This window comes from Gopherus flavomarginatus, chromosome 8 (genome assembly GCF_025201925.1).
Source record: "Gopherus flavomarginatus isolate rGopFla2 chromosome 8, rGopFla2.mat.asm, whole genome shotgun sequence".
NCBI classification, from domain to species: Eukaryota; Metazoa; Chordata; order Testudines; family Testudinidae; genus Gopherus; species Gopherus flavomarginatus.
The window spans coordinates 53,158,020-53,178,950 of NC_066624.1; the positions used below are offsets into that span (position 1 = coordinate 53,158,020).

Consider the following 20,931-nt stretch of genomic DNA (forward strand, 5'->3'; position numbering starts at 1 on the left):
CAAACTTCTCCTTTCCCTCCCCCAGTCCAGCTTTTGCCCTGCCCTCTGCGTGAGCTCCAATAGGAGGGTTACAGATTGCACAGGAAATACAGGCTCCCAGCTCTTCAGTTTCAGCCCAGCTCCACCCCGGCCCAAGGCAGCTGGGAGCAGCCATCACAGGGAAAGTCCAGCATTGCTCCTGTAGCCCAGGGCTGGAATATGCTCATTGGCTCCATGGGCATGACGCACAGGCAGTCTGGTCAGCTCTGGGAGCTGGGAGAGGCCCAAGCATGCCCAGTGTGGAAGCAATCTTTGGAGATTTTACTTGCTAAAACTGAAGAAGTCTCTTCTGAGCAGGTATGGCCTGAGATTTTTCAAAGGCTTACTGTATGGCCACATTTGGAGGGATTTTCACAGGGAACATCAAAAAGCACAGCCCTGACACAAAGGCTACTCCTGTCAAAATGGTAAGTCCCTGCTACAAAGCCTAGACTTCTCCAGGGAACGGCTTCCAGAACACTTTCACATGGGCAAAACAACTTATTTCCCCCCAGCCTCCTTCTTGGAAATGCTGGACTTTTTTAGTGAAATATTTCATAAAAGGAAAAAAAAAATTCAGCCTGAACCAGATACATGACATGAGAAATTTCAGCCCAATTGGTCAAAGTTTGGCACAGTTAAAAGCAGCTGAAAACAGGGTCTTATAACGAGAAGTGCTGAGCAACCTTCATGGCAGGCAGTGCTCTCAGAACACGTTTTCCATGGTTAATATGTTGCTTTTTCTTCTCTAGACCTGTACACCAGGCTGGTGGGATCCTCGCCTCTCAGGCCTGGTCTACACTACGCATTTAAACCGATTTTAGCAGTGTTAAACCGATTTAACGCTGCACCCGTCCACACTACGAGGTCCTTTATATCGATATAAAGGGCTCTTTAAATCGGTTTCTGTACTCCTCCCCAAAGGGACGAGTAGCGCTAAAATCGGTATTACCATATCGGATTAGGGTTAGTGTGGCCGCAAATTGATGGTATTGGTCTCCGGGTGGTATCCCACAGTGCACCACTGTGACCGCTCTGGACAGCAATCTGAACTCGGATGCGGTGGCCAGGTAAACAAGAAAAGCTCCGCGAACTTTTGAATTACATTTCCTGTTTGCCCAGCATGGAGCTCAGATCAGCACAGGTGGCGATGCAGTCCCAAATCCAAAAAGAGCTCCAGCATGGACCGTACAGGAGGTACTGGATCTGATCGCTGTATGGGGAGACAAATCTGTTCTATCAGAGCTCCGTTACAGAAGACGAAATGTCAAAGCGTTTGAAAAAAATCTCCAGGCTACACAGTGTTGCGTGACAAGCGTTAACGGAAAGCCAAAGAATCAAATGGACGCTCATGGAGGGAGGGAGGGGGTACTGAGGACTCCAGCTATCCCACAGACCACAGCAGTCTCCGAAAACTATTTGCATTCTTGGCTAAGCTCCCAGTGCCTGTAGGTTCAAACACATTGTCCAGCGTGGTTCAGGGTATAGCTCGTCAATTTACTCCCTCCCTCCACCACATGAAAGAAAAGGGAAAGAAATCGTTTCTTGACTTTTTTCAGTGTCACTCTATGTCTACTGAATGCTGGTGGTAGACGCAATGCTGCAGCGGTGAAGAGCAGTATCCGCTCCTCTCCCCTCCCTGGTGGCAGATGGTACAATATGATTGCTATCCATCATCACCATCAGCCCGTGAGTGCTCCTGGCTGGCCTCAGGTGAGGCTGGCCGGGGGCGCCTGGATAAAAATAGGAATGATTCCTGGTCATTCCTAGTAGATGGTACAGAACGGCTGGTAACCATCCTCATCATAGCAACTGGGGGCTGAGCTCCATCAGCCCCCTCCCTTTCCTGTGTAAAGAAAAGATTCTGTACTGCCTGGACTATCATAGCAGCGGGATGCTGGGCTCCTCTCCTCCGCACTGCTTAATGTCCTGCCTGGACTGTCATAGCAGCGGGAGGCTGCCTCCCCCTCATTTTATCTCACTAACAAGTCACTGTTTCTTATTCCTGCATTCTTTATAACTTCATGACACAAATGGGGAGGACACTGCCACGGTAGCCCAGGAAGGTTGGGGGAGGAGGGAAGCAACAGGTGGGGTTGTTGCAGGGGCAGCCCCCGTGAATGGCATATAGCTCATCATTTCTGTGGGATCTGACATGGAGCAGCTGTGCTCTCTGATACACTGGTTCTCTAGTACACTTGCCCCATATTCTAGGCAGGACTGACTCTATTTTTAGAAACCATAAAGAAGTGATTGACTTGGGGAGTCATTCCCAGTTTTGCCTTTGTGCCCCCAGCCAACCTCTGCCAGGGGCACCCATGATAGCAGCAGACAGTACAGAATGACAGATAACCATCATCTTACTGCTAATTTACAATGGCAGCAGATGGTACAGAACAACTGATAACCATCTCTGCTATCATGCAAAAGCAAATGAATGCTGCTGTGTAGCGCTACAGTAATGCCTCTGTTAGCGGCATCCAGTACACATACGGTGACAGTAAAAAAAAAAAAAGCTGAACGGGCTCCATGGTTGCCGTGCTATGGCATCTGCCAGGGCAATCCAGGGAAAAAGGGTGCGAAATGATTGTCTGCCATTGTTTTCCCGGAGGAAGGAATGAGTGAAGACATTTACCCAGAACCATCCGTGACAATGATTTTTGCCCCATCAGGCACTGGGATCTCAACCCAGAATTCCAAGGGGCGGGGGAGACTGCGGAAACTATGGGATAGCTACAGAATAGCTACCCACAGTGCAACGCTCCCGAAATCAATGCTAGCCTCGGACCATGGACGCACACCGCCGAATTAATGTGCTTAGTGTGGCCACATGCACTCGACTTTATACAATCTGTTTTACAAAACCGGTTTATGTAAAATCGGAATAATCCCGTAGTGTAGACGTACCCTCAGTGCTCAACTAGCAGCTGCTAGAAGAGAACTCAGTCCACTCTTTTCCCTGTGTGTCTGCTGATATAAGGACCAGAGCAGAGATTAACATACAAGAAGAGAGAATTAGAGGGGGATTGAAGGGTGACTGCTGCACTCCAGGGGAGACTGCATGTGGCTGCAAATCAAGTTCCATGCTAGGGGCAGTCCGGCACTCGCACAGGGAAGTTCAAAGCCCTTGGAATGCCTGTTGCCTTGCTCTCAAGGGTGCAGAGTAAATGAAGGGTAGAGAGGAGCACAGACTGTCTGAAGAGACGTGCTATCCTCCTCGTGCTAATGAGGTGCTTAGGCTCTCCTGTCTCTCAGCAGATGTAACCTGGCTCTCAAGCAGCAGTGCTTTCATTAACATCATCATCCTCAACTTACTCAAAATGAGGTAGACACAGTTTGCTCAAACTTTCCAAAAATTGGGACTGACAGACATCAAGCACAGAGCACGTTAACCAAAAGAGAGAGGTTCAAGTTTTGAACATGTGGAAACAGGTAGTTACGTAGAAGTCTCAAGGTGACACTGATGAGAAGGTTGGCTCCAGACAGATATTGTAACAACATATGCAAATAATGTTTTAATGTTAATTTAGCTGTTCTCTTATCCTTCTGCTGGGTTGGGGATGCAATGATTATTTAAACGATCATACAATCCCAATGTTAGAGGTTCATTTTGTAATATGCATAACAGTAATGTTGAGCACTTCTTATAGCATTTTATGCAATTCCTGCTTTACAGTTTGACAAATGTAGGAAGCTGCTAGAGATAGTGAACAATCAGAATTAAAAATTTGATCCCGTATATCTTTCAGTAAATCAGGTTCATCTGTAAAGCACCGCACTTAGCAGCGTGCTAATATCTCTGATGACTGACACTGAATAAAATAACAAGTTGCAGTCTCCCCAGGGAACTACTGAAACTAACCTATTTTCCTTTCTTCTGAGTAGGTTTGTCATATCAGCTCTAGGCCCGTCAAGTCACCAATTTTTTATTTCCATCTTGAGTGTATTTCAAAGCAGGGAGCGTGCTTTTAAACAGCATTGGAGGGAGGGATACATTTTTTATAAACAAAAGAGAATTAGATTGGAGTTTGTTTTTCATCAGCTTCTCTCCATTCTCTCCAATGTATTGACTTAATTTAATTTAATTGTATTTAAAATTACCACAGTCTAATGAAAAGATTGAGGCAGTAGAAGCAATAAATCATTTCAAAAGTCTACTCAAGTGCAGAACTCAGACATGATTGAAACGTCAAGAAAAGGGAACAAAAAAGAACACTGGGCACGTCAGGACCAGACAGAGGAATTTTATAATAATCAACAAGACATGGCCACAGATCAGGCAGTGCTGGACAAAAGCCAAGGGATGAGCCACTTGCAACTACTTTGGAGACCAACTGCCCATTCCAATATTTTTACCTTTTTTTTTTGTATTATAAATCACCACTTATTGGGAAATAATCATTCCAGATGTGTTACTGAGCTAACGGGAAATGAGGTTTAAATCCTCCATATATCATGTTCTATTTCATGGCCAGATTGGATCCAATCCTGTTCCCTTTGAAGTCAATGGACCTGTCATCTGATCCTGTTCCCATTCTTAGAATGTCTTTAACTCTTTCCCTCCCCTCTGAGGGAATTTAAGTTGGGAGAACCAAAGTCTGAACTAACTTTTTTCTCATGTTTGTTGGCAAAGCCCATGACATTTTCCATATAGATGCTTTTCAGGTTTCTTTTCCTAATAACCGTACGATATCAAACCAGCACATGCCTCACAGTCCTCCCAAATAACCCACAATAATAAGCCAGTGAGCTGTCTGGTTCACACGAGTGACCTTGTCTTAACAAACCAGTAGACACCAAGCTCAGTGCTCAGAAGTGAGTGAGAGGTCAATTTCAAGAGATTTGACTTTTTTAAGCACCAAAAATGTGGGATGCTCATTAAGAACAGGTTGTGCAACCAGATTTCTGCTACTTTCGCTTCTTGACCAAGCCAGATTTCTAGATATGGTTTGGAGAAGTGGGTTCGGAGTGGATATGAACTGACCTGAATGTTTGCCCAAACAGTCCCTGCCCTAGAGCCTAGGATTTAGACAGTATGCAACAGCTGAATGGAGGGGAAGGGACTGGGGACGAGGGAACAGTAGAGACAGACATGTTTGCAAAAAGGAGCTCATGAATAACCCTACAATAACAAACCCTATCCAACAAGCAACATGGACACAGCTTAGCATTCTGGGGCAACCCTAGAGACACCAGCTAGCATGCAGTGCCCAGGGCTCACGTGCAATCTGGCCTTTGTGTTTTGTGAGCATGATGGGAAAAAAAAAACAAGTCAAGCAAGGAAACAACAAAGATTTCAAGTTTACAAAGGGTGGTTACAAGCCACAGCAATTAAAGAGTTAGGGAAAATCTCAGCAATATCCTTTTAAACTCCAAGATTGATAAAGCTGCTTTTCTACTTCCCACCTAACCTGAAAAAAAAGCCTTGGCACATACTGTTTGTCTTGAGCCTGGCAGGTTCGCTGTTCCGGCTGCCAGCTTGGTTTATGGCCTTGACTAGGAAGATGTATCTGGTGCCACTCTGGAGCCCATGCACGGTGTAGTGGTTCTGTTTGATGTTAGGGACAATCATCCAGCTATCCATGGAGTTATACAGACCTGCAGTACAGGAGCAAGGCATGGAGAGGAGATTTATTACTAGGTAATCGAGTCAGAGGACAAGATATAATGCAAAGGCAACACAAGCTGGTAAAGTGGAGTTCATGGACTCTGCATCCTTCAGACTGATTTACTGTCTGCCCAGGAGTTAACAATAGAAACTTGCTGAAGTAGCTGAAGAAAAATTTACATAATGATAGAAAACGGCTGCTGGGGGATTCTTTTTATTATCACATGAAAGCGAAGCTTGATAAGTCAAATCTGGCATCATGGCCAGGGAATGGTGAGAAAGGGGATGCAGGCATTGCAGTCAGCCCGTCATGTTGTTATCTGGGGAAGGGACGGAGGTGAGGGCCAGAGAAAACTTTGGAAAAAAATTAAAATATAAAGATTCTTCCAGGTCCAGGCCACCTGGAAGATGAAACATCCAGCAGAGTATGCCTGGGAGAAGACAAGATAAGCCAAATAATAGCTGCTGATAAGACCTCACTGAGTGGGCAGGCTTGATTGTTGGGCTGTCTCTGGCTTAGGACTCACATTCATTAGAGCTGCTTAAAAGGGTTGCTAATGAGCTCCAGGTGTAAGCTTTCCCATTAATTGTGGGAGAGTAGCACCAGTGTTCACACCAGGAGGAGCATGCAGCTGTGCTGGGTGACCGGAGAGCACTCACAGTTTGTACCTTAATGCAGAGTGATTTGTTTATCAGATGAAAGGTCTTTGCCTGAGCTTGTTTCTATGAACCAGCACCTATAAACTTAACCCACCCTCCTGCAGCCACTCAAATTAGCTTTCCCTGTCTACAGGGATTACCATTACAACAGGGTCTGAGCAATGCTGCTAATATGCTGCGGCCTCACTGAGTTTCCTTTTCAAGTTGCCATGTAAAATGCAAATAAAATACTGCTGTGCAAGGGGACTTACATGAGCAAAATGAGAAACAAATGCTTCAGGAAGTGCATCTTAGAAAGGCTGTGAGCTCTTGATGGCATTTACTTGGTTGTAATAAACGAAGGCAGTGAGGGGAATGGACTGGCAGCAACACACTGCCTGCCAGTGGAATTTCATTATCTGGATGCCACCTCGTGCACAGCAGTGCTTTCACCAGCCAATGTAATCCTGTCATGCTGGCGTGTCCTTTTCACTGCTCAGTCTGTTGTAATGTTAAGAACATTGAAGTGATGACCCTCCCCACGCACCACACACATGCATTCCACACATGCTCAGCGTGCAAGGAGAACCCACCAGGGTGGAACTAAGAAGCACTGTCAGTACAGCAGTTCTGTCTGTTCTCCATATAGGATGGTGCTGGAACCCTGCAGCTGCTTCCACCCTCTTGTAAAACAAAACATTTCCCTTGGCGATGCCCACTTCTCCCCTACATTGCTGTCCTGGCTGCAAGTATAAATTTCCCACAACCATACACAATTTCACCAAACAGCATTTACGGCTTGGGTCAATATTTATTCCTTTTCATTAGCCATTGCTGCTACCATTACAGCCCACAAGGGTAAAGGGCATTCACCTCCGTACAGCAAGCCAGCACAAGGTCTATGTACCAATGCCTAATGGCCTCTCTTGAATGAAACATGAGCTTGTTCACCTCTCACAATTTCTCTCCCCTCCAGGAAAATCTTGCTGTGTCACTCAGCAAGTTGTAATGGGTGACACCACAGCCCTGTGACACAGCCTATTAAAAATAAAAGGAAATATGACATTTGTACTGCTTTATGGTTCTAATACCTTCCCACTGGTCACATAAATACCACATGGGGCTCAGTGTTCACAGATTAAAAGGGGAAAGGAAGGTACAGCTATAATTAATATTAATCCATGAGTGACACTACAGGCCAGTGTAACTCATCTTAGCCCTCGTCCAGACTAACCCGCGGCATCGGCGGGTTAAAATTGATTGCTCGGGGATCGATATATCGCATCTAGTCTGGACGCGATGTATCGATCCCCGAGCGCGCTTACATCGATTCCGGAACTCCATCAATCCGAACGGAGTTCCGGAATCGACACGGAGAGCCGCGAACATCGATGCTGCGCCGTCCAGACGGGTGAGTACCTCGATTTTAGAAATTCGACTTCAGCTACGTTATTCCCGTAGCTGAAGTTGCGTATCTAAAATCGATTTTAATTCCTAGTCTGGACGTGGCCTCAGTAATATGTCACTTTGTCTCCCTTTAATGGCTGATTCATATAAGAGATTAAAAGTCTACTAAAGCTATCACCTAAAGGAGTTATTCAAGTAGTTCAGAAACAGTGGCGGATTATTCTTTTAGCATTGACGGTCCCCAATTAGGTGGTCATTATACAGGCACATTATGTGATATTCTGTAATAAAACAGGATTTCTAAGTAGCAAGGGAAAGGAAAACAGCAACATTACATCTATGAGGGACATTCTTATTACAGATACCTGTGCTATAAGCAAATGCTAATGTCAGTTAGAGAAGAAACTCCAGTGAACAGCTGCTATAGACCACCAGGACTGGAGGAAACAGACAATGAAACATTCCTGGACCAATTTGAAGTATTCAGACCCATGGTCTAGGTGGATGGCAACTACCCAAGTATCATCTGTTGCGTGACAGACACTCAGGCATGGGTACCAAAGATGTTCCCAGGTAAATCAGAAAACACCTGTATGACAGAGAATCCAACATAGCACTACTTCTTATCAACAGAGAGGAACCAGCTGGGAATACAAGAATAATAAGGAAATTTGAACCTATGATTACAGGCTACTTGGATTCAGGTTGGTAAAGGGTGGAGCATAGAATAAAGCAGTACATGACTATTGGATTTCAGAGAAGGAAATTTAGGGAATGAAGGAACCTACTGAATAGGGTGCAACAGGAGGAAGTATTAAAAAAATCCATATGTGTGCACGTCTATGTGGAAGAAGACGGGGAACTGCTCCACACCTCACACTTCATGTAGAGCAGAGGACAGTTCCTCTGAGAAACAAAGAGTATAGCAAGAAAAACAGCCAAAGGGGCTCTGCTTAGGATTGTGGGACAGATTGGAGGGGTAAAAAAACATAAGCAGGAAATGGAAATTGAGCTGTTATCAATATGTATTCAAATGATATATTGAAATGTGAAAGGAACAGTTGGAGTTCAAAAATAGAAATATCACATAGATTAGAAAACAGATTTTCAGAAAGGACTACACATAATTTGTCTGAGAGATGGGGAGTATGGAGCAGATTTCAACACAAACTAAAAACGCTTTGCAAAAGAGCCACAAAAATGCAAAACCCCAGGAAACAATCCGCTAAGCCACCTCAGCTATACTGGTAGATCCATGTGAAGACTCTGCATGGCTGTGTTAAGTGACTGTTGTTGCTGGCTCATGACATGAGGGGGCACAGGTGCTGGCTACGTGGGAAGTGGAGGAATGGCGCTGGCTGAAGACGTGAGGAGGGTCAGGCGCTGGCTGGGTGGGAGGTGGAGGAATGGTGCTGGCTGAAGACAGGGGACGATGGTGATGGCTAAGGATGTGAGGGGGTGCTGGTGCGGGCTGGGTGGAAGGTGGTGGGATGGAGCCAACTGAGGGTGTCGGGGGGGTGATAATGATGGTTAAGGACATGAGGGAGCACTGGCTGGGTGGGAGGTGGAGGGATGGGGCTGACTGAGGATGTGAGGGGGTGCAGGTGCTCGATGGGTGGGAGATGGAGAGATGGCGCTGACTGAGGACATGAGGGGGTGCTGGTGCTGGCTGGGTGGGAGGTGGAGGGATGGCGCTGACTGAGGATATGAGGGGGTGCATGTGCTGACTGGAAGGTGGATGGGTGGCACTGACTGAGGACGTGAGGGGGCATTGGCTGGGTGGGAGGTGGAGGGATGCACTGGCTGAGGATGTGAGGGGTCCATGGTGATGGCTGTGGACATGAGGGGGAGCTGGCTGGGTGAAATGGGGAGAAATGGTGCTGGCTGAGGACATGAGAGGGCGCAGGTGCTGGCTGTGTGGGAGGTGGAGGGATGGCACTGGCTGAGGACATGAGGGGGAGCTGGCGCTGGCTGGGTGGGAGGTGAAGGGATGGTGCCGAGGACGTGAGGGGCCACAGGTGCTGGCTGAGGATGTGAGGGGGTGGAGACGTGGCTGTGTGAGAGGTGGAAGGATGGTGCTGGCTGGGTGAGAGGTGAAGAAATGGTGCTGGCTGAGGACCATTAATGGTGGTTTAGAATCTTGATGGCTCCCATTGACTAAAACAATTGGTTGTAAATGGCTCTGTTTACTTGTAAACCTTCCTGTATTCCCATAAATCAGGCCGGGAAGAATGGAGACTTGGGGTCTCACAGGACATGTGACCATGTTGCCTAGAATCCATCTTAAACCTGATGCTTTTCCATTTAGAAGGAGGGGTCGGGCCCAGAGAGACAAAAGATTTCTGCCTTATGCCAAAGCTATAAAGGGGATGGAACAGAACAAAGCAGAAATCCACTAGTTACCACCTGAGCTGGAACTAACAAGAACTGTACCAGGGGAAAGTATTTGGCCCAGACTAAGGAGGAGTCTAGTCTGTGAAAGAAGCTTATTGAAACATCTCTGAGAGTGTTTCAGTTTCCTGTATTCAGTTTCTTAATGTATTAGGCTTAGACTTGTGTGTTTTTGTTTTATTTTGCTTGGTATCTTACTTTGTTTTGTCTGTTTTTAGTTGAAACCACTGAAATCCTACTTTTTATACTTAATAAAATCACGTTTATTAGTTGACCCAGAGTTAGTGATTAATATTTGGGGGAGCAAACAGCTGTGTGCATATCTCTCTATCAGTGTTATTGAGGGTGGACAATTAATGAGTTTACCCTGTATAAGCTTTATACAGAGTAAAATGGATTTATTTGGGGTTTGGATCCCTTGGGAGCTGGGTGTCTGGGTGCTGGAGACAGGAAACCTGCCGAGCAATTTTGGTTAAAGTCTTTGGGGGCATGGTTCAGACCCTGGGTCTGTGTTGCAGCGGAGTAGTGTGTCTGGCTCAACAAGACAGTGCTCTGGAGTCCCAAGCTGGCAGGGAAAATGGGCTCAGAGGTAGTTTCAGCATGTCAGGTGACAGTCCCAAGGGAGTCTCTGTAACTGAACCCATCACCGAGGGATGGCACTGACTAAGGAACTGAGGGGGTGCAGGTGCTCTCTGGTTGGGAGGTGGATGAATGGCGCTGACTGAGGACGTGAGGGGGCAATGGCACTTGCTAAGGACATGAGGGGGCACAGACGCTAGCAGAGGATGTGTGGGGGCACAGGTGCTGTTTGGGTGGGAGACAGAGGGATGGTCCTGGATGAGGACGTGAGGGGGTGCTGGCAGGATGAGAGATAGAGAAATGGTTCTGACCGAGGAAGTGAAGGGGAGCTGGCTGGGTTGGAGGTGGAGGGATGGCGCTGGCTGGTTGGGAGGTGGAGGGATGGCACTGGCTGAGGATGTGACAGGCCGATGGCTGAGGACGTAAGGGGGTGCAGGCGCTGGCTGGGTGGGAGGTGGAGGGATGGTGCTGACTGAGGACATGAGGGGGCATAGGTGCTGGCGAGGTGGGAGTTGGAGGGATGGCGCTGGTTAAGGATAGGAGGAGGTGCTGGCCTTTGCTGAGGATGTGAGCTGGTGCTGGTGGTGGCTAAGGACATGAGGGTGCACTGGCTGTGTTGGAGGTGGTGGGATGGTGCTGTCTGAGGCTGTGAGGGGGCACTGGCTAAGGATGTGAGGGGGTGCAGGCTCTGGCGTTGGCTGAGCACGTGAAGTGGCACTGGCTGGGTGGGAGGTGGAGGAATGGTGTTGACTGCGGATGTGAGGGGGCTCTGGTGCTGGCTGGGTGGGAGTAGGAGGAATGGCGCTGGCTTCTGGGCTAGAGGGAAGTAAGGCATGAAGAGGTAATAATGAGTTGTGGGGAAGGGGATGTTGGATTACTGAAGGAGGTCCAATGACCTTCTCTTGATGACAACGGGAACATGGATGGAGGAAAGTGCAGGTGGCTTCCGTCCTCTAGCAGCTGTGCGCCGCCACTCAAGTGTGTTATGTGTGCTGGGCTGTAGGAAGCATGTGGAGAAGGTGTGCGCTAGCAGCCACTAGTGCACTAGTTAAATTCCCTCCTTAGCCCCAACATTTCACTTGTGCTGAATGGCTGGATCATGGCTGGGTCATGGGGGGCCAGACCTAGTAGCCAGAGCCCACTGTCACAACCTTCGGTGGGGAGGGAAGTTCCATAGCTCCCCCAGTAGGTGTTTCAGTGCAGCCAACTACCCCTAGTTGAGCCTCCTTGGGTCTGCATGCAACATTTGCTGACTCCTACCCCTGCAGTCAGCTGAGTTCTGAAGGGAACATAACTTTCTGTTCTCACCAGTGAGTGAGGGTGTCATGAAGGGTCAGTCAACAGATGTCAAGGATCAGGGGAAAATGTGGGACATGGATCTCACCGAATTGCATCATTTCTCCGTGTTCCTGAATAACAGCCTCCAGGAGGACAATCTCCTCCTCAACTGGATAAAGGGCATGGCCTTGTGTAGCAGGAGAAGCTTTAGAGTCTGAGCTGTAGCTGCATCCATGAAATTGTTTGCTGCTCCCAAATTGATGAGGGCTTGTTGGAGGGGAATCTGTCAGGGTCCCCTAGTATGCGCAGCTTGATAGGCACCTGCAAAGTGGAAGCCTGTGGATGGGCCTCAGGGTGCAGTTCAGTGAGGACTAAGGTATGGGGAAGTTCTATTCTTTCAAGGTCCATGGCAGCTCCCCACACCAGTCCTGGGTTGGCTTGTGTCCCTAGGCTCTTTGGCATTCGTACTGGGCAGGCTGAGATGGCATGACCAGTTTCACCACAGTAGAAGCCCAAGTGATGGTGTTGTTCCTTTTCTTCAGGTGTGAGTTGCTGGTCAGTCAGATGGCTTGCATGGGTTCAGCAGGTGATACAGCAGTTGGGGTCATGATCCACAGTAAGAGAGGTTGCAGGCAACCGCTTTCTCCTCCCTTTGTTCTCACAGCTGATTATCCATGCATATGGTAAGGTCCACAAAGGCATCTAGGCCTGCTGTCATCTCTACATGGGCCAGTCATCTTTGATTTCTCCCTGCAAGCTCCATCGGAACTGGTATGGCTGTGCTGCTTCATTCCACTCTGTATGTGCTGTAGGGTGGCGGAAGAGCACTGCATAGGAGGCCATCATGCCTGACCCCTGCCGGAGCCCTCTCAGGGCTGCCTCGGCTGCTTGTGCTCAGTGCAGGTCATTGAAGATGGTTGACATCAACTGGAGAAAAGCATCCCAGTGCAACAGCACCAGGCTATGGCCTTCCAGCAAGGGGGAGGCCCAGTCTAATGCATCTCCTGTCAGCAGGCTGATTACCAGGGCTGCGTTAGCCTGGTCAGAGGCACAGATTTGGGGATGCACCTGGAACAGAAGGTGGCATTGGTTCATGAAGCCCTGGAACTGCCACCGATTCCTGTCAAGCCATTGTGGCAATGGTATTGCAGGCCTCTGTTCAGGGCCAGACCCTGCACACTGCATTGGCAGCACAGTATTCTCCACTCAGCTGCCTCACTTGCTCCTGCAGCTGCTAGTTGTCTGAGGTTATCTGCACAATTTGTGCCTGCAGTGCTTGATTATAAGTGTGTGTGTGGGGGGCATTTGGGGGAGTCCAATGCTTCTAGTGTGGTCTGAACAGCCTGTCACAGACAGGTTGTGGGCAGCCCGACATAGCAGTCAGAGCCAGAGTGCAGTCACAAGATAGGAGTCAGCTGGGTCAGGACACCAGGAGTTAGAATCACAAATCAGATGCCCGGAGTCACACTGGGTCAGAATGCCAAGAAATCAAGATAGGGGGCACACAGTGTAGAACAGGATGCAGCCCAGTTGTTCAGACAGCTTCCTGGTCCTGCTGTTGGCTTAAATAGGGACAATAGGCCAATCAGCTGCTCCGGGATTCCACCAATAGAACTGCAGGGGCAGAGCCTCCAACTGGGGCTGGGCTTCATGGATCCCAGGTATGCAAGCATTAGCAGGCTATCTGGTGAAGGGTTGGAGGTTAGCTGCTCCTGCAGACCCAGGTTTGAGACCCATGGGTCATACAGCGAGGTGAGCTGGAGTTTGGAAGGCTGGGTTGACTAACTGTGCTTTCCCCCGCCCCCCATAAGCAAACACTGTAATCATGCCATAAGTATTTGAGATGGGAAAGGACTCTTAGGTCCCATCCAGCCCATCCCTTGGGGCCAGCATCAGGCTGAGTCCCACAATTCACTTTCTAGTATCTTCTGCAGGCCAGTTTTAAATGGCCCAAGCAGGGGTCTCACTCTGCTCCCATCCCTCCATCCAATACATCTCATGCTCAGGAAGCCTTTCCTGGGATTCACCTTACTGTTCCTCTTCCTCACTGTAGCTCCATAACTCTCAGTTCTATCCCTGGGTATAACTAGGGCAATGCTTGGTATGAGTCATTGTTGTTTTTTAGCTCCTGGCTGGTTAGCTCAGATCACAAGAAGGGGAGGACAGGCTGCATGTGTCCATATGCATTTTGTCTGAAATGTTTGTTTAAAGCACCTAGAGGATCAGGGCATCACTATTTTAAGCACAAGGTGAAATAGCTACAATAAAGAGATACAAAATTGACTGTGCCCCAAATAACTGACCAATTGCCTTCCTCAGGCTCTGCAGCCTTCAAACGCTCAGAGTTTGGCTACAGTTGCAGCTGTACAGCACTGGGAGTTAAAGCTGTCTTTGTACAGCTGTGTAGGGAAAGCGCTGCAGAGTGGCCACACTGACAGCTACCGGTGCTGCAGTGTGGCCACATTTGCAGCAGTGTTGGGAGTGGTGCATTATGGGCAGCTATCCCAGCATTCAAGTGGCTGCAACGGTGCTTTTCAAAAGAGGGGGGTGGGGTGGAGTGTGACCACTTCCCCCACCCCTCTCTTATTCACTCTTAAATGCAAATAGCTTTCAGACCAGATAAGCAGCTGCTCCGAGGGACTCCCTTTCCCCCCACCCGCCGCCGTGCTGTTTCTCTGCTCAAGCAAACACTAGCTGTGGACATTCCCTGCCTGCCTCTGCTGGAGCAAACAATTGCTGCATTTGTTTTTTAGATAAGCAGCTCCGGGAGCCCCGAGTTCACAACAAAACAAAGAGTTCTTTAGTTAAAAGCATTATGGGAAAATTCCGGAGGTCAGTTACAGCGTAGTAAGATTAATCACTATTTACACTGGCACTCCAGCGCTGCAGCACCAGCACTGTTCTCTTTATTCCTCTCATCCATGTGGAGTACAACCAGCGCTGTAGCCAGGGAGATACAGGTCTGTATGTGCCTTGCCAGTGTGGACGGGGAATAAGTTACAGCGCTGTAAAGCCACCACCAGCGCTGTAACTCTCAAGTGTAGCCAAGCCCTCAGAGATTTATCATGTGTACCCTATATTGTTGCACAACAACACTCTCATAATGTCTCATAAGCCCTCCAACATCCAGGAACTTTTGCTGCTCTTGCACGTACTTCCTCTGGTCTGACTACACCCTTCTATTAATGCAGTGTCCAAGAACTAATGCCATTTTCCAGCTGTGATCTCACCGGAGCTCCACAACCCTCTCCTCTGTGACCTGGAGCCATTCCACTGCCTTTGTGTTGACATTGCTCATTGTAATCTCTCAGCTCCAGAATCTCACTGTCCATTCGGTTCTCTGCAGTAGGTATCTTGTGGCATTGCTGCCTTACACGTTCACCCCACCCTGGGTTCTGTGACCAATTTTCTACTGATTTCAGGCAATTTTCCCAATGGACTCATCTTCATCTTTTCTGCCCACGTCAGATTTCCCTGTGACCCCCGGGGGTTCTTTCTTCATCTTCATTGCAGTTCAAAACTCCATCCAGTTTAGAAATATAGAGAGTGATCCATCTATCCCAGTATCCTGTCTCAGACAGTGGCCAGCATCAGAAGCCTTGGAGGAAGGTGAGAGAAAGTCTGTAGTGGGTAGTTATGGAATTACTTGCACATGGGGAAAACTTTTTCTTAATTCCCTCTCAGTCAGGGTTTGGCTGAGGCCTTGAATATGAAGGTTTATATCCCTGTACAAGCCTTTAAAAAACAAAAAAAACCAACCTTTTTATTTTAACTCTAGATGCTCTTGTTATCCAGATAAATTTCCAAATCCTACTAAGCCCTTGGTCTCAAAGATAGCTTGTGGCAATGAGTTCCATGGGCTAATTGTGTGTTGTGTGAAAGAGTATTTCCTTTAATTGAATGTCCCCATGTTCTTGTATTATGTTAGAGGATGAACAGCGTACCTTCTCCAGATGAGTCATTATTTTTTATATCTTTACCATGTGTCCTCTCAAACATTCCAATGTTTTCAATCTCTCTTCATCAGAGAGTTTTTCCAGACCTCTAATATTCTCGTCACCTGTCTCTGAATGGGTTACTCCAGGTGAAGGGGTACTATTGATTTTTTAACCTGAAATTGTCATTGACTTGCTGTTTACTCTCTTTTCTGAACTGTTAATGAAAATTTTAAATAAAACAAGTCCTAATGTTAATGCCTTTGGTGCTCATTAGGTGCTTTCTGTCAGCTCAACACACTGCTTGTGGCTGCACCATCCTTCACAGCTTCTAACCCATGTGCAATGTTCACATCCAAGCCTGTTCAAATGTGCTTGCTATGTTGGGAGATCCAGGTCATATGAACTCTGGTGGCTGCTTAAGAATGTGACTCAAAGGCCTGGTCTACTCTACATGTTTATACCGAATTTAGCAGCGTTAAACTGATTTAACCCTGCACCCGTCCACACAATGAAGCCTTTATATCGATATAAAGGGTTCTTAAAACCGATTTCTGTACTCCTCCCCGACGAGAGGAGTAGCGCTGAAATCGGTACTGCCATGTCAGATTAGGGTTAGTGTGGCTGCAATTCGACGGTATTGGCCTCCGGGTGGTATCTCACAGTGCACCTTTGTGACTGCTCTGGAAAACAATCAGAACTCAGATGTAGTGGCCTGGTAGACAGAAAAAGCCCCGCGAACTTTTGAATTTCATTTCCTGCTTGCCCAGTGTGGAGAGCTGATCAGCACGGGTGGCCATGCAGTCCCAAATCCAAAAAGAGCTCCAGCATGGACCGTACGGGAGATACTGGATCTGATCGCTGTATGGGAAGACAAATCTGTACTATCAGAGCTCCGTTACAGAAGACGAAATGACAAAGCATTTGAAAAAATCTCCAGGCTATGATAGACAGAGGCCACAGCAGGGACTCAACACAGTGCTGTGTGACAACTGTAACGGAAAGCCAAAAAATCAAATGGACGCTCATGGAGGGAGGGAGGGAGGACTGAGGACTCGAGCTATCCCACAGTTCCTGCAGTCTCCGAAAAGCATTTGCATTCTTGGCTGAGCTCCCAATGCCTGAAGGGTCAAAAACATTGTCAGGGGTGGTTCAGGGAATATGTTGTCAATTTACACTCCCCCCCCAAAGAAAAGGGAAAAAAATCATTTCTCACCTCTTTTCAGTGTCACCGTATGTCTACTGGATGCTGCTGGTAGACGAGGTGCTGCAGCGCTAAACAGCAGCATCCTCTCCTCTCCTCTCCGGTAGATGGTATGGTATGGTAAGGTATGGTACGGTACGATACGGTACGGTACAATACAGTACAATGACTGATAGCCATCCTCGTCATCATCCTGTGAGTGCTCCTGGCTGGCCTTAGTGAGGTTGGCTGGGGGTGCCTGGGCAAAAATGGGAATGACTCCCAGTCCCAGTTTACATACAGTGACAGTGAAAAAAGGCTAAATGGGCTCCATGGTTACCATGCTATGGCGTCTGCCAGGGCAATCCAGAGAAAAAGGGCGCGAAATGATTGTCTGCCATTGCTTTCATGGAGGAAGGAAGAGTGATGACATTTACCCAGAATCACTCGTGACACTGTTTTTGCTCTATCATGCATTGTGATCTCAAACCAGAATTCCAGTGGGCAGAGGAGACTGTGGGAACTGTGGGATAGCTACCCACAATGAAATGCTCTGGAAATCGACGCTAGCCTCGGTACATAGACGCACACCGCCGAATTAATGTGCTTAGTGTGGCCGCATGCACTCGACTTTATAAATCTGTTTTAAAAAACTGGTTTATGTAAAATCAGTATAATCCCATAGTGTAGACATACCAAAAGTTAGATCAGAACTCCCACACTCTGGTTGAAGAATGCAAGGTATGGAAGCTCCCCTACATTTGATGGAAGGTATAACTGCACAAGCACCTGGTATAGGAAGTCCTAGCCTAGAGGACTGCCATTCTCATCACAATGTTCAGGGGAAAAGATGTGAAGTCTTGTTAATATTAGCGAGCTTTGGGTTGAAAGTTCCATGCCAGACACTGAAAATTTACTGCCAGATTAGTTACTATTTGCAGCCTCTCGCTTTATGGGAGGCGAGGTGGTGCCACAGACAAAGGAACATGGCTATAAAACATCTCTACTGCAGCTTCCCGCTCCATACGGGGGAAGCATGCAAAGAGGTAAGAGTATAGTGCCAAATACCAAGTGTGACTGTACAAATGGTTTGCCCTGTGGACCAGAATATCAGGGCTTGTCTACATCAGAAAGTTGCAGCGCTGGTGAGGGAGTTACAGCGCTGCAACTTAGGAGGTGTACACATCTGCAGGGCACCACCAGCGCTGCAACTCCGTTTGCAGCGCTGGCCATACTCCCGTTTTGTCTCGGGTGTAGAGGATCCAGCGCTGGTGATCCAGCGCTGGTAATCAAATATAGACACTTACCAGCGCTTTTCTTGACCTCCGTGGAATAAGCAGGTATCCCAGCATACCTGAGGAAGCCTCTGGTAATCAAGCTGGTCTCCTTCCCCGGTTTGCTCTCGCGTTCCCCGAACCCCGAGCAAGCAGGTCTCCTTCCCTGAGGTTTGCTGGGTGGTTCCGGGAACGCGAGAGCAAACCGGGAAAGGAGACCAGCTTCGCCGCGGTTTGCTCTCGCGTTCCCCGGAACCACCCTGCAAACCGCAGGGAAGGAGACCTGCTTGTTCGGGGGTTCGGGGAACGAGAGAGCAAACCGGGAAAGGAGACCAGCTTCGCCGCGGTTTGCTCTCGCGTTCCCCGAACCCCGAGCAAGCAGGTCTCCTTCCCTGAGGTTTGCTGGGTGGTTCCGGGGACGCGAGAGCAAACCGGGAAAGGAGACCAGCTTCGCCGCGGTTTGCTCTCGCGTTCCCCGGAACCACCCTGCAAACCGCAGGGAAGGAGACCTGCTTGTTCGGGGGTTCGGGGAACGAGAGAGCAAACCGGGAAAGGAGACCAGCTTCGCCACGGTTTGCTCTCGCGTTTCCCGGAACCACCCTGCAAACCGCAGGGAAGGAGACCTGCTTGTTCGGGGAACGCGAGAGCAAACCGCGGCGAAGCTGGTCTCCTTTCCCGGGTTTGCTCTCGCGTTCCCCGAACCACCCAGGAAACCGCAGGGAAGGAGACCTGCTTGTTCGGGGGTTCGGGGAACGCGAGAGCAAACCGGGAAAGGAGACCAGCTTCGCCGCGGTTTGCTCTCGCGTTCCCGGAACCTCCCTTGAAGCCGCCCAACAGCGCTGCAGTGTGGCCACATCTAACACCACTTGCAGCGCTGGTTGCTGTAAGTGTGGCCACTCTGCAGCGCTGGCCCTATACAGCTGTACTAATACAGCTGTAACAACCAGCGCTGCAAAATTTTAGATGTAGACATGGCCTCAGAGTGCTGAGATTCTTGGTTGGTTACTGTCTAACAGCTGGAACACAGTGGGAGGAACAGGTAAAGTTTGCTAATTGTCAGCTGATGTCTGACTACAAAGAGAAAAGCTTAACTGGATTTTTCCTTTTAATGAAAGCACAAAGGATGCCAGAGATGGCTGGATAGACAGGTTATATCAGCTTTGAAGATTTCATTCTGCCATTCTCACTGGAAGCCTCCTGTATATTTAAGGTGCACTTAATAAGCTCATTTAGAAATCTCCCTCTGTTGTGACACTGCATTTTCCTTTTTTGCACCCACTAGCACTCCTTTATCTGCAGCCAGGGCTCAACTCCTAACAGTACATAGGCTGTGACAATGCTTGGGTCAGTAACAGAGGCACAGGATTCAAGCCCACATGCTCAGGGTTTAACTGATTGCCATATTTGGGGTCAGGAAGGAATTTTCCTCCAGGGCAGATTGGCAGAGGCCCTGGAGGTTTTTTGCCTTCCTCTGCAGCATGGGGCACCATGGGCGGCAGGATGGTAGAAATTTTGGTGGTGCCCAGAACCCACCCCTGCCCAAACTCCGCCCCCCCAAAACTCCGCCTCCTACCTGTCCAAGGCTCTGGGAGGGAATTTGGGTGGGGGAGGAGGTCTGGGCTGCAGGAGGGGTGCAGGCGCTGGGAGGGAGTTTGGGGATGGGAGGGGGTGTGGAGGGAGGGGGTGCAGACTCTGAGCGGGAGTTTGGGGGAGGGAAGGAGAGCAGGGGTAGGGCTAGGTTTGGGGTGAGGCTGGGGATGAGAGGTTTGGGGTGTGGGAAGGGGCTCAGGGCTATGGCAGAAGGGTGGGATAGGGGGTGAGGGCTGTGGGGTGGGGCTGGAGATGAGGGGTTCATGATGCAGGAGGGGGCTCCAAACATTGGTGCAGCTGAGCCCCTGGGCTCTGAATATTGCTGGTGCTCGGGCACCACGTGGGTATATAACTTGCTGCCCATGTGGGGCACGGGTCACTTGCTGGAGGATTCTCTGCAGCTTGAGGTCTTCAAACCACAATTTGAAGACTTCAGTAACTCAGACATAGGTTAGGGGTTTGTTACAGGAGTGGGTAGGTGAGATTCTGTGGCCGGCATTGTGCAGGAGGTCAGACTAGATGATCATAATGGTCCCTTCTGACCTTAGAGTCTATGAGTCTAAGGCCACAGATGTTCCATGTAATAAACTACTTGAAAAGGAGTGAGTGGCTGGGAAATGAACATTGCTGCAAAAGCAATGAAATGAGAGTGCAGTTGGAGTTAAATTTATCACCTCTTCCCTGAGAGTGCTATGTTTCTGCGGAAAGCACACACTAATTCAGGAAAAAGCCTAGAAACCACACACACCAGCTAGACCATTTGAATTCTAATTTCACTGTGTAACCTGACATTAATTTTCTTCCTCCCATGTGGTGCAGACAGGATGGCCCCTCTACTTTCTGAGGCCTTGGCTACACTTGAGAGTTACAGCACCGCTGATGGCCTTATAGCGCTGTAACTCACTCCCCGTCCACACTGGCAAGGCACATACAGCACTGTATCTCTCTGGCTACAGTGCTGGTTGTACTCCACCTCGACGAGAGGAATAAAGAGAATAGCGCTGGTGCTGCAGCGCTGGGGTGCCAGTG

At 48.6% G+C, this 20,931-nt stretch overlaps 1 protein-coding gene across 5 annotated transcripts in view; it reads right to left on the reverse strand.

Moving 5' to 3' along the window:
- Positions 1 to 20,931, reverse strand: part of MID2 (midline 2) — a 440,591-nt gene that overhangs the window by 77,195 nt on the left and 342,465 nt on the right. For 4 of the 5 annotated variants that reach the window (XM_050965460.1, XM_050965458.1, XM_050965456.1 and 1 more), the window contains one exon: positions 5,455 to 5,616. The exons of the other annotated variant lie outside the window; for it this stretch is intronic. In XM_050965460.1, coding sequence (XP_050821417.1) covers positions 5,455 to 5,616 — 162 coding nt within the window. The remainder of the gene's footprint in view (positions 1 to 5,454; positions 5,617 to 20,931) is intronic. 5 annotated transcript variants of the gene reach the window in all.